Source organism: Lagenorhynchus albirostris, chromosome 16 (genome assembly GCF_949774975.1).
Source record: "Lagenorhynchus albirostris chromosome 16, mLagAlb1.1, whole genome shotgun sequence".
NCBI classification, from domain to species: domain Eukaryota; kingdom Metazoa; phylum Chordata; class Mammalia; order Artiodactyla; family Delphinidae; genus Lagenorhynchus; species Lagenorhynchus albirostris.
The window spans coordinates 50,786,328-50,800,210 of record NC_083110.1 but is presented as its reverse complement, the minus strand read 5'-3'; the positions used below and the strand labels follow the sequence as shown (position 1 = coordinate 50,800,210).

The 13,883-nt window shown below is 35.5% G+C and overlaps 1 protein-coding gene across 5 annotated transcripts in view; it reads right to left on the bottom strand.

Annotated features, from left to right (window-relative positions):
• EXOC6 (exocyst complex component 6) overlaps positions 1 to 13,883 on the bottom strand; it is a 205,402-nt gene that overhangs the window by 125,261 nt on the left and 66,258 nt on the right. For all 5 annotated transcript variants that reach the window (XM_060126179.1, XM_060126181.1, XM_060126180.1 and 2 more), the window contains exons 7-9: positions 13,475 to 13,627; positions 11,318 to 11,386; positions 5,841 to 5,924 (exon numbers count right to left, since the gene is read on the bottom strand). In XM_060126179.1, coding sequence (XP_059982162.1) covers positions 5,841 to 5,924; positions 11,318 to 11,386; positions 13,475 to 13,627 — 306 coding nt within the window. The remainder of the gene's footprint in view (positions 1 to 5,840; positions 5,925 to 11,317; positions 11,387 to 13,474; positions 13,628 to 13,883) is intronic.

The following is a 13,883-nucleotide window of genomic DNA, read 5'->3' as shown; positions in this document are numbered from 1 at the left end:
ATTTACCACTGCAACAAAAAGAATAAAATACCTAGGAATAAACCTACTTAGGGAGACAAAAGACCTGTATGCAGAAAACTATAAGACACTGATGAAAGAAATTAAAGATGATACCAACAGATGAAGAGATACACCATGTTCTTGGATTGGAAGAATCAATATTGTGAAAATGACTATACTACCCAAAGCAATCTACAAATTCAGTGCAATCCCTATCAAATTACCAGTGGCAGTTTTTATAGAACTAGAACTAAAAAATCTTAAAATTTGTATGGAGACACAAAAGACCCCGAATAGCAAAAGCAGTCTTGAGGGAAAAAAACAGAGCTGGAGGAATCAGACTCCCTTACTTCAGACTATACTACAAAGCTACAATAATCAAGACAATATGGTACTGGCACAAACACAGAAATATAGATCAATGGAACAAGATAGAAAGCCCAGAGATAAACCCACGCACCTATGGTCAACTAATCTATGACAAAGGAGACAAGGATATATACAATGGAGAAAAGACAGTCTCTTCAATAAGTGGTGCTGAGAAAACCTGACAGCTACATGTAAAAGAATGAAATTAGAACATTCCTAACACCATACAGAAAAATAAACTCCAAATGGATTAGAGACCTAAATGTAAGTCCAGACACTGTAAAACTCTTCGAGGAAAACATAGGAAGAACACTCTTTGACATAAATCACAGCAAGATCTCTTTTGATCCACCTCCTAGAGTAATGGAAATAAAAACAAAAATAAACAAATGAGAACTAATGAAACTTAAAAGCTTTTGCACAGCAAAGGAAACCATAAACAAGACGAAAATACAACCTTCAGAATGGGAGAGAATATTCGCAAACGAATCAACGGACAGAGGATTAATCTCCAAAATATATAAGCAGTTCATGCAGCTCAATATTAAAAAAACAAACAACCCAATCCAAAAATGGGCAGAAGACCTAAATAGACATTTCTCCAAAGAAGACATACAGATGGCCAAGAAGAACATGAAAAGCTGCTCAACATCATTAATTATTAGAGAAATGCAAATCAAAAGTACAATGAGGTATCACCTCACACCAGTTAGAATGGGCATCATCAGAAATTCTACAAACAACAAATGCTGGACAGGGTGTGGAGGAAAGGGAACCCTCTTGCACTGCTGGTGGGAAGGTAAATTGATACCACTATGGAGGTTCCTTAAAAAACTAAAAATAGAATTACCATATGACCCAGCAATCCCACTACTGGGCATATACCCAGATAAAACTGTAATTGAAAAAGACACATGTACCCCAATGTTCATTGCTGCACTACTTACAGTAGCCAGTTCATGGAAGCAACCTAAATGCCCATCAACAGACAAATGGGTAAAGAAGATGTGGTACATATATACAATGGAATATTACTCAGACATAAAAAGGAACGAAATTGGGTCATTTGTAGAGACGTGGATGGATCTAGAGACTGTCATACAGAGTGAAGTAAGTCAGAAAAACAAATATCGTATATTAACACATATATGTGGAACCTAGAAAAATGGTACAGATGAACTGGTTTGCAGGGCAGAAATTGAGACACAGATGTAGAGAAAAAATTAAAATTATATTTAAGTATATATTGTTTCTATTCTTTTAGTGGTTACAGAAATTACATTATGCATACTTAAGTAATCAAACTCTAAAATTAATCAATAATTTTACTCTTTTCTGGACAATTCCAAAACTGCAGAACAGTTTCACTTCATTAACTTCCATCTCACTCTAATGTTTATGTTATTGTTACTGTGCATTTCAACTCTATCTTGTTTTAACGTCCATAATATTTTATTAATATTATTTTCTACAGTCAACACAGATTTGTCCACATATTTATACTTTCCTTGCTATTCATTCATTCTAGCATCTCCTATCTTCCAGTTGGCATCACTTTCCTTTTGACTGCAGTATATCCTTTCTTTAGTAAGGGTGTCTTGGTAACAAACTCTCCTCTTCTTTGCCTGAAAATGTCTATCTTTGCCCTTGTTCCGCTGAATATAGAATCCCAGGTAGACAGCTATCTTCCTTCAGCACTGAAAATATTCCACTGTCTTGTTTATTTGAAAATAATCTCTTCTCTCTGGGTATTTCTGAGGTCTTCTCTTTATCTTTGTTTTTAAAGTCAAATTTACTGAGGCATAATTTACATAAAGCAAAATTAAAACGCTTTTTACATACAGAGTCCGATGAGTTTTGATGAACGTAGACATTTGTGTCACCACAACCAAAATCAAGATATAGAATATTTCCGTCTCATAAAAAGTTCCCTTTATGCCCCTCTATAGTGAATCACTCTGCCCAACCCTGGCCCGTTGTCACAGATCCCATTCTATCCCATAGTTTTGCCTTTTCAAAAATGTCATGTAACACAAATCGTACTGTACATAACTTTGCTGTATCTGAATTTTTTCACCTAGAATAGTGTTTCTAAGATTTATCCATGTCACTGCATGTATCAGTTCCTTTTCTACTGCTGAGCAGTATTCCATTATGTCGAGGTACAACTTTTTTTTTTTTTTTTTGGTACACGGGCCTCTCACTGTTGTGGCCTCTCCTGTTGCAGAGCACAGGCTCCGGACGTGCAGGCTCAGTGGCCATGGCTCACGGGCCTAGCTGCTCCACGGCATGTGGGATCTTCCCGGACCGGGGCATGAACCCGTGTCCCCTGCATTGGCAGGCGGACTCTCAACCACTGCACCACCAGGGAAGCCCGAGATACAACAATCTGTTTAGCTATTCACTAGCTCACAGACATTTGAGATGTTTCCAGTTTCTGGCATTTATGAATAAAGCTACTATAAATATTCACATATGAGCCACTATGTGGATAAATTTTCATCTCTCACAGGTAAAAACCTAGGAGTAGAAGTGCTGGGTCATATGGCAAGTGTATGCTTAACATTATAACAAACTGTCAAACTATTTTCCAAAGTGGCAGTACAATATTTATACCTATCAGAAGTTTATGAGAGTTCTACCTGCTCCAAATCCTCACCAGCACTTGCTATTATCGATCTTTTTAATTTTAGCCATTCCAGTAGGTATGTAGAGGTGTCTCATTGTGGTTTTAATTTGCATTTCCCTGATGAAAAATGATATTTAACATCTTTTCATGTGCTTACTTGCCATCTGTGTATCTTTGGTAAAATGTCTATTTGAATCTTTTTAGTCTGTCTTTAGTTAGTTATACAAGTTCTTTATATATTCTGGATACAAGCCTTTCATTAGACATGAGTTTTGCAAATGTTCTCTCCATCTATGTCTTGTCTTTTCATTTTCTTGATACTGCCTTTTGAAGGGTAGAAGTTTTCCATTTTGATGTTCAATCTATCAATTTCTTTCTTTTATGGTTCATGCTTTATGTATCTCACCTAAGAAAATACTGCCTAACCCAAAGTCACAAAAATTTTAACCTTTGTCTTTTCTAAAAGTTTTACAATTTTAGCTCTTATATTTGGGTCCATGATCCATTTCTTGAAATGTTGAATGAGGTAAGCATCAACATTCATTTTTTTGCATATGGATAATTTCATTCTCTTGTAGTAAAAAGACACACTTTGTACAATTTCAAGTTTTTAAATATTTATTGAGATTTATTTTATTACCCAGAATATGATCTATCTTGGTGAAACTTCCAGGTACACTTGGAAAAGCACGTGTATTCTGCTGTTTTGGGTGAATTATTCGATAAATGTCAATTAGTTCACTTAGCTCATAATGTTTTTCAGGTCTTCTATTTTCTCTTTATCTTTGGTGTTCTACATTTTCATTTTAAGTTCTCTAAAAGTGTACTTCTTTTTATTTAACCTACTTGGATTCCTTGGACTTGACTGTAGGTTTCTGTTTCTCATCTGTCTTAGCAAGTTCTCAGGTATTACCTCAAATATTCCTCTGTCCCTCTTGTTCTATCCTCTCTTTCTAAAACTGCAACTAAATATGTTAGACCTCTCTGTATCTCCCCTATCTTTCTTCTATATTTTCATTCTTTTGTCACTCTATGATGTAGTCTAGCAATTTCTTCAGATCAACTAAGAGAATTCATCAACCTGTTCACAAAATTTTTCATGTTGGCTAGTATATCTTTTTTTTATTTTTTATTTTTTTGTGGTACGCGGGCCTCTCACTGCTGTGGCCTCTCCCGTTGAGGAGAACAGGCTCCGGACGCGCAGGCTCAGCGGCCATGGCTCACGGGCCCAGCCGCTCCGCGGCATGTGGGATCTTCCTGGACCGGGGCACGAACCCATGTCCCCTGCATCGGCAGGCAGACTCTCAACCACTGCGCCACCAGGGAAGCCCTGGCTAATATATCTTTAATTACTAGGTATTCTACTTGATTTTTTTTCCACATTTTTTTGGTAATTCCTTTAGAGTTTCTTGTTGCCTAATGATATCAGCAAGCTTGCCTTTTATTTCTTTAAATATAATAGTGTTATTTTATATTCTATGCCTAATAACTCAAACATTGAAAGTCTTTTACAATTGATTTCTGTTGTCAATATTTCTAATGATTCTCACTTGTTTGATAGCTAATTCTGAGTATGAGTTGCTAATTTTCCTTGAAACCTCAACTATGGATATCCTTTAATTTGGTATGAAGGTTCGGAGAAGAACTGCATTTGCTTCTACTAGGCACCTGGAGACAATATCAAAATGGAACCACTTTAAATTTTCAGCTTGAGATTTTTTTGATTATCCAAGTAGAATGAATTTGGATTGCAAACACATTTGAGGAACTGCTTGTTATGAATTCTCAGAGATTTTTTCTCTTTGTTCACTCAGCACCAGGATTTGGGATAGGTAATTTTCTTTAGTGTATTTGGCAGAAGGACCAGAGAGCTTTTGCTAGATGGTTTTATCTCTAGGTCATACTAATAATGGGCTATAATTCTTTGGAGTCTCAGCCTTACAAAGGAGACAGTCTCTTATCACCCACTTTGGGTGACTCTATGCTTAGCCCCCTGTACCCCTATGTCCTCAAAACTTATGCTTTCCCATTCAGCCCATGCCCCTAGGATAAAAGCTACATTCAGTTCTTCATTATGCCTGTCTGAATTTCTTTCCTCATTTAGGTTTTCCTGTTTTGTTTTTCTTATATTTAGGTGTATTGAGGTATAAGTTACATGAACAAAACTCTTTTTCATGTGCTGTTTCTATGTGTTTTCACAAATACGTCTAGTCACATACCTATCACCGTAACCAACATATAGAACAGTTCCATATTGACTTAGTTTGGTTTTTTTTTTACATTATGGATTATTTTATTTCAATTTTTCCTTATTTTTTTTACAGTGAATACATCACAATTTTATAACCAAAAAAATACATATATTCTTGAGAATGGCTAATAAAAATCCCACAGACAAAGCCCTTTCAGATTACTTATTTCGTCTTCGTCAGGACTATACTTTCCTATCAGTACATTTAAAAAGAACTTAAGATTTTAAAAAATGTTTTATCCAGCACCTTTAGCTGTTTTTCAGTAGAACAATTCATCAAGATACACAGTCTATCACATCGTCAGAAACTAATTATCACTCCCTGACATTTTATATATTTACTTATTTATCTTTTTATGTATTCATTGTCTTATTTATTCACTTACAGTCTATCTTCCCTAATAGAATGTAAGTTCATGAGAGAAGGGACTTAGCCATAGCCATTTTGTTCACTGCTGTAACCTTCACACCTAAACCAATGATTGGAAATGGTAGGTATTCAATAAATATTTGTAGTTGAATGCATGCCTTGAAGAAATTAAAGAGGATAAAAACTTCAACATAACCAATTCAAAATTTTCACATACTTACCATATTTGATTGGGGTTGCAATACCAGTCTTGCCTGTTTCTTTCTTTGTTTTCGGTAATAATTTTCAAATGTTTCCTCATCACCCTAAAATAAAATCAGAAGAGTAATGAAAAACACACATACACAAACACACTGCTAAACAGAAAACTTTACCCCGTAAGAGTCATTTTTCAGTTTTTAACAACTGGATTTAAATGCGGAATGGTATTTCATATTGAATACCAAGAACAAGTTTTGGCATTATGGTTCATAGATAGTAACCTTATTTGGTATCATGACAATTAAGAAGACTAAAGGTAAGTTCAAATAATTTGACTGTTGCCCAACTTGTCACTTAGCCTTTATACATTTTTGACTGATGAAAGAAAATATCGCTGTCAGTGAAGGAAATTAAGAAAATTAGTTGGCAAGCCTTAACTTCTGAATATGTTGTACAAGAACTAAGAAAATCTGACCACAGGACAAAATACACTATTTCTAACATGGTTTACTATTAATCTGCACAGGAAGAGAAGGGAGGAACCCTTTGTGAATACTGTCCCTTGATTAATCATTAAAGAAGACTTCTCCTTTATTTGGCACCTTGGAAGTTTTTACACATCAAGACAATGCACAATGGTACCACCAGGTATCAGTGAAGGATATGTCTTTCTTTTATAAAGTAAGTGTGGTAGCCTCCAAGACACCCCCCAAAGATCCCTTGTGTAGTCTCCTCCCACATTGTACCAAGGTTGGTCTATGTGACCAATAGGATGCAGGAGAAGTAAAAGTATGTCACTTCTGAGATTAAGTTATAAAAGGCATCATGGTTTTCATTTGGTCTCTCTCAGATCACTCACTTCTGGGGAAAGCCAGTTGCCACGTCATGAAGACTATCAGGCAGACTTGCAGACAGCCCATGCGGCAAGAAACTGAGACCTGCCAACAGCCACATTTGTTACACAGGTATAAAGATACAGTCTTTCCCAGAGGACTTAGTGCCTGTTGACATAAACTCCCAGATAAAGTATATAATGTGTCTGTATTAAAAACTGAGTGTTGTGTTAAACAGTCAATTACTAAATGCAGCAAATCTTTATGAAATATCAGGTAAAATGGAAGGCACTGGGGAAAGAACAACAAACAACACTCATGGTCTCTTGCAGATCATACACATATAGAACAGGAATAATACAAAGTAACAGAAGTGCCTACTGGAACTCACTGTAGCACGCTGCCATAAAAGACAGAAAAATTGTGCACTATCAAAGCAAAAAATCATTCCTCTACACCAAACTCAAAAACTTATAGGAGAACATCCAATTTGAAAGGAGTTGTGAAAGAATAAAACTTCATGTGGGGCTTCCCTGGTGGCGCAGTGGTTAAGAATTCACCTGCCAATGCAGGGGAAACAGGTTCGAGCCCTTGTCCGGGAAGATCCCACATGCTGCGGAGCAACTAAGCCCATGCGCCACAACTACTGAAGCCCGTGTGCCTAGAGCCTGTGCTCCGCAACAAGAGAAGCCACCACAATGAGAAGCCCGTGCACTGCAACAAAGAGTAGCCCCTGCTTGCCACAACTAGAGAAAGCCCACACACAGCAGCGAAGACCCAACGCAGCCAAAAATAAATAAATAAAATAAATTTATAAAAACAAACAAAACAAAACAAAAAAACAACTTCATGTGATTAGACAAAAGGAAGCCTAGTTTTCAATGTTACTACAGATAGCAGTGTAATCGTGATGGAACCTACCCTCTGTTTGCCTCAGGTATGAATGCAGTTAAATGTATATACTACCACCTCACATTGAAAAGAATCTATGAAGTTAAGGTAGTTTATACTCACACACACTGGAAGAAATATTTTATCAGAGACTAGACTAAAAGTATTATTGTTTTGATACTACACTATGATTTATTATAGCTTTAAAAAGAGAAACTCTTTTTAAAGGTCTATTCAATGAAGTTCAACACACTTGAAACGTCACTTACTTATCTGTAAAACAGCAAGTTTACATTGATATTGTGCTGTTAGATCACTTTCATCTCAGCTAGGAAGTGCAGAACTAGTCCTGTCTTTTAATAGAGGACTAAAAGAAAAAAGTTAACAAATAAAGATAGTTCTATTTGCTCTAATTAACATAATTACCATTCTTTTTTCAATTACATAAATGATCCAAACCTCAAAACTCCTTAAAAGTAAATGGCTTAAGAAGGCAGTGGGATGACATATTCAAAGCGCTGAAAGAAAAACCAAGAATTCTATATCCAACAAAACTACTCTTAAAAAGCAAAGGAGAGGGAATTCCCTGGTGGTCTAGTGGTTAGGACTCTGTGCTTTCACTGCCGAGGGCCCAGGTTCAATCGCTGGTTGGGGAACTAAGATCCCACAAGCTGCACAGTGTGGCCAAAAAAAAAAAAAAAAAGCAAAAGAGAAATTAAGACACTCCCAGATAAACAAAATTGAGAGAATTTGACACTACCAGAACCTTCCCTAAAAGAAACACTAACAGGAGTACTTCAGGCAGAAACGCAAGGACACTAGACAGTAACTCTAATTCACATGAAGAAATAAAAAGTACCAGTAAAAGTAAATACAGAGGAAAATATAAAGACAGTATATGTGTATTTTTGTTTGTAACTCTTTTTTTTTCTAATTTAAAAAAACAACTGCATAAAGAATTATAAAACTGTGTCAATGGCTAATGTGTAAATATATAATTAGTATGAGAAAAATAACACAAAGGAGAGGGATTAATGAGAACTAATTATACTGTTTTAAGATAAAGATGTTAGTTGTAATTCCCAGGGCAAACACTAAGAAAATACTAAATATATAAATGTGTGTGTGTGTGCATATAAATAAATGACAAGGGAATTAAAATGGTACATGAGAAAATATCTATTTGATGCAAAAGAAGGCAATAATGGAGAAAGAGAGGAACAAAAAAAGACATCAGACATATTAAAACAACCGGTAGATGTAAATCCTACCTTATCAGCAATTACATTAAATATAAATGAACTAAACAATCCAATCAAAAGGAAGAGATCAGCAGACTGAACTGAAAAGAAAACAGATCCATCTATATGCTATCCTACAAGAGACACACTTTAGATTCAAAGACACAAAAAGGTCAAAAATAACATAATAAAAAAATATACCATGCCAAGAGTAACCAAAAGAGCCTGAGTGCCTATACTAATATCAGCCAAAATAAAATTTAAGACAAAAAATATTACAAAGAAACACATTTTATAGTGAAAAAAGGTCTTACTACAGAGACATAACAATTATAAACATATACACACGTAACAACAAAGCCTCAAAAATATATGAAGCAAAAAGTGGCAGAACTAAGGAAGAACAGACAATTCAACAGTTATAGCTGGAGGCTTCAATAATGCCATTTTTAATAACAGACAAAACAAGCAAAAGATCAACAAGGATAAAGAAGATGTGAACACTATAATCAACTAAACCTAACTGATGGCTATAGAAAACACCACCCAACAACAGCCAGATACACATTATTCTCAAGTATACATGAAACATTCTCCAGGATAAAGCATGTTATGCCATAAAACAAGCCTCAATAAATTTAAAAGGACTGGAATCATACAAAGTATGATCTGTGACTACAGTGGGATTAAATTAGGAATCAATGACAGAAGAACTTTTGTTTGTGAACAGAAATTCACAAACATGGAGATTAAACACATTTCTAAACAACTAATGGGTTAAAGAAGAAATCACAGGAAATTAGAAAATACTTTGAGATAAATGGAAACAAAAACACAACACACCAAAACTCATGGAATGCAGCTAAAGCAGTGGTTAGAAGGAAATTTATAGCTTTAAATGTCTGTATTAAAAAAGAAGAAAGGGGGCTTCCCTGGTGGCCCAGTGGTTGGGAGTCCACCTGCCGATGCAGGGGACACAGGTTCGTGCCCCGGTCCGGGAAGACCCCCACATGCTGTGGAGCAGCTGGGCCCGTGAGCTATGGCCGCTGAGCCTGCGTGTCCGGAGCAGAGGCCATAACAGTGAGAGGCCCGCGTACCGCAAAAAAAAAAAAAAGAAAGGGACTTGCCTGGTGGCATAGTGGTTAAGAATATAACTGCCAGGACTTCCCTGGTGGCTCAGTGATTAAGACTCTGCTTGCCAATGCAGGGGACACGGGTTCGAGCCCTGATCCGGGAAGATCCCACATGGCGCGGAGCAACTAAGCCCATGTGCCACAACTGAGCCTGCACTCTAGAGCCCGTGAGCCACAACTACTGAGCCCGTGCACCTAGAGCCCCTGCTCTGCAACAAGAGAAGCCACTGCAATAAGAAGCCCGCACACCGCAACGAACAGTAGCCCCCGCTCGCCGCAACTAGAGAAAGCCCGCGTGCAGCAATGAAGACCCAATGCAGCCAAAAATAAATAAATAAATAAAATTAAAAAAAAAAAAAAGACTTCACCTGCTAATGCAGGGGACATGGGTTAAATCTCTGATCCAGGAAGATCCCACATGCCACAGAGCAACTAAGCCCGTGTGCTGCAAATACTGAGCCTGCGTGCCACAAATACCAAAGCCCACACACCTAGAGCCCGTGCTCCACAACAAGAGAAGCCACCGCAATGAGAAGCCCACACACCACAACAAAAAGTAGCCCCCACTTGTCACAACTAGAGAAAGCCCGTGAGCAGCAACAAAGATCCAACACTGCCAAAAATAAAATCAATAAAAAAGAAGACAGATCTCAATCAATAACTTAAACTTCTACCTATATGAAAGAAGTTGGACACAAAAGGCCATATATAGTATGATTCCATTTATATGAAATACCAGAATAGGCAAATCCATAGAGACAGAAAGTAAATTAATGGTTGTCAGGGACTGGGGGGAGGGGAGAATAAGGAGTGACTGCTAACAGGTAAGAGGTTTCTTTTTGTAGTAATAAAATGTGCTGGAATTAGTTGTAATGGTTGCACATCCTTGTGAATTATACTAAAACCACTGAACTGTATACTTTAAAAGGGTAAAATTTTGGGCATATGAATTATATCAGAATAGTGCGATTATGTTTTTTAAAAAGATAATTGTTTAACCAAAACTAAAAACAATGTAGTGTGGGGTAAACAAATGTAGAAGTAACATACTTAAAAGTAACTGTGATACTACAGTACAAAGGCAAGAAGGGAGAAATGTAAGGTTCTTTTAACATACATGAAAAGTATACTTGAAAGTGTACCATGATTAAGTTAAAGAAAAAAGTAACTGCCTTACACACAGTGGATATTTCACAAAAAAATATTGCATGAAGGTTTAGAGCTCAATGAGCTTGTGGTCAGCCTTTAGAAAAGCAGGCCTAAAATGAATACCTGTCTTTTTAATAATACAAATATACACACACAAATGTGTATATACACATATGTATACACACACAGACATACATATATATATATATATATATATATATACCCATGCACATATACAAAAGATACTTACCAGAACAGAATAAATGTGCAAACATCGGTAAACAGGGGAAAAATCAACAAGATCCTGAACAGTTAAAACCTGAAAAATAAAACCATTTTTTAAAAATTATAGGTCAAAAAAAAAAAATTATAGGTCAAACTACTAGTCTACTGTTGAATAATATAAAGTTAGACAAGGAGATTCATGGACTTCGTACTATAACATTTATCAACTATAAAAAGCACACACTATAACCACAATGCCTATTTTGTTTTGGCATTTGTTTAGTAATTCATTCTGCATATATTTATCATCATTGTTGACTATTTTAGATTATAAGGTAATAAAGGGGAGAGACTGTATATCTTTATCATGCTTGATAGATTGCCAGAAAATTGCTATGGATAACTAGATACATCATTATTGCTTCTGGTAAAGATGGTGCACAAATGTATGATTTACCTATAGATGAAGTTCCTTCTCTTATGCACGACTTATAATTATTTCATCAAATTGAAGAAATCATCATTATTATTTTATGGAACACTAACGAAGGAAAAAAAACACTACCACTTGAAACTGTAGTATCATCAATTTTAAGATTTTTCCCGATTCTGAGATGTTAATAATATTTTTTAAAGTACATCTTACAATTAAAGAAACAGTAATATAAAGTTCCCCAAACTTGAGAAATAAACTCTTTTTAAAGGAACACATTTCTATTCTCATGAATCCTCTGAGTGAACTTAAATTATTTTTATTATAGAGTTACTTATTTGGGAAAATGATAGAAACAAAATGTAGTAATAATTAAATAGATCGGAAAGAACAGGGAAACAACCAAGTTTCTCTTAGAGTATGGATTTGGGTGTCGGGCCTGATGGCAATGTTCCCAGCAATTAAAGATATACAAAACAGACTACGGAAAATTGAGACACGAAGACTAGATGGTCCATTTTTACCATTCTGAATCTCAAGGGAGAAAAGACTTACAGAGATTCTCTGAATATTGATTAAGAAAGAGCAAAAAAGTAGATTTCAGAAACATTTATTTCATTTCAAGGGACTAATCAGGCCACATTAATTCCACATTAGAAAGACATTAAACTATTTAAGGCTGTTTATTTATCTGTATATCAGACATCTACTATATATGCAAACATAAATGTATATACATACATATATACATATTAACATACATATACGTACACACACATATATATACACACACACACTCACAAATACATACAGACTCACGCATCCTCAGGCATATAGTGCAAATGTACATACTGAACACTCAGTGGTTCCCCCAAACACAGAGACGCCATGGACACATATTTATATGGTTCCTTTTTAATCAATCAATTAAAAGATATTACTACACCTCAACAGTGTCCTTAGAAAAAGAATTTAAACTCTCACTGACAAGGCAAAACTTATAAACAATTGGGAATACTAGACTCCTTATGGTATTAACTAAATTCAAAAGGAATTCAACGGAAAAGATAAAAAGTAGGCTCAACAGAAGACTTCGTGGAGGGAACAAAAGAAGCACTAGGACTAGGAATGAATTTGAATGAAGAGGATAAAAGAAAGCAAATATTTAGGACAATTTCAAGGTTTCTAGACTTAATAAAACTTTTTTAAGAAATTGAAAACTTAACTTTAATCATATTAAAATTATTTTGTAGTATCTCAGCACCAGCCGAAGGAAAAAAAGGTAGGCTATCCAGAATTAGTCTAAATGGCAAGGTTAAGCCATCATGCAATTAAATGTCTGCCACAGGTAATTAAATTATCAGTGATCACTACAAAAATAGCATTAAATTTACACTTTTACTGCTAATTATGGCAGAAAACCTAGGTTCAACTATCTGCAGCTTACAAATATAATCTACAATATATCTTGTTTATCTGTCAATTATTCAGTCTAACATTTCAGACGACTCCTTTGCCCTAATAGCTCATTACAAACTGATCTACGTAAATTCAGTTTCCACATGGCAAGACTGAGTGTCACACAGACAACATTACAACTCAAGAGAAAAAAGACATCCAATAATAGATGAGGGAGGGAGGAAGGAAAGAAAGGAAAAAAGGAAGAAAAGAAAGGAAGGAAGGAAGAAACAAAGATAGAAACAAAAAAAGATACAAAGAAAGAAAGAGAAAGAAACAAATTCCCATCACCTCCTCTTCATTCTCATCCTCTTCCTCAAATACAGGTTTCAATACAATTTCATTCCTTTCTTCTGGAATTCTATCATTTATATATATAGTCTTCCCAAATTTTACATTATTTTGCTTCTGCAGAATAACACTGAAGAGTTTCTGCTGCTGTGCCTATTTGGGAAAAAGAAAAATTAAGTTTATTTGAAAAATTATTGTAGTCAAAATTGGTTCAAGAAGTTATTCATATTTTCTCATATTTTTAATGTCTGTAGGTACAGGATCTGGAATGATGTCCCATTTTTGTTCATGATTTGCACCCTCCTTTTTTCAACAGTCTTGCAGAGGTTATCAATTTTATCTGAAAAGACTAAGAACCAACTTTTGTCTTTGCTGATACTCCCTTTTGTATTTTGTTTTCTATTATATT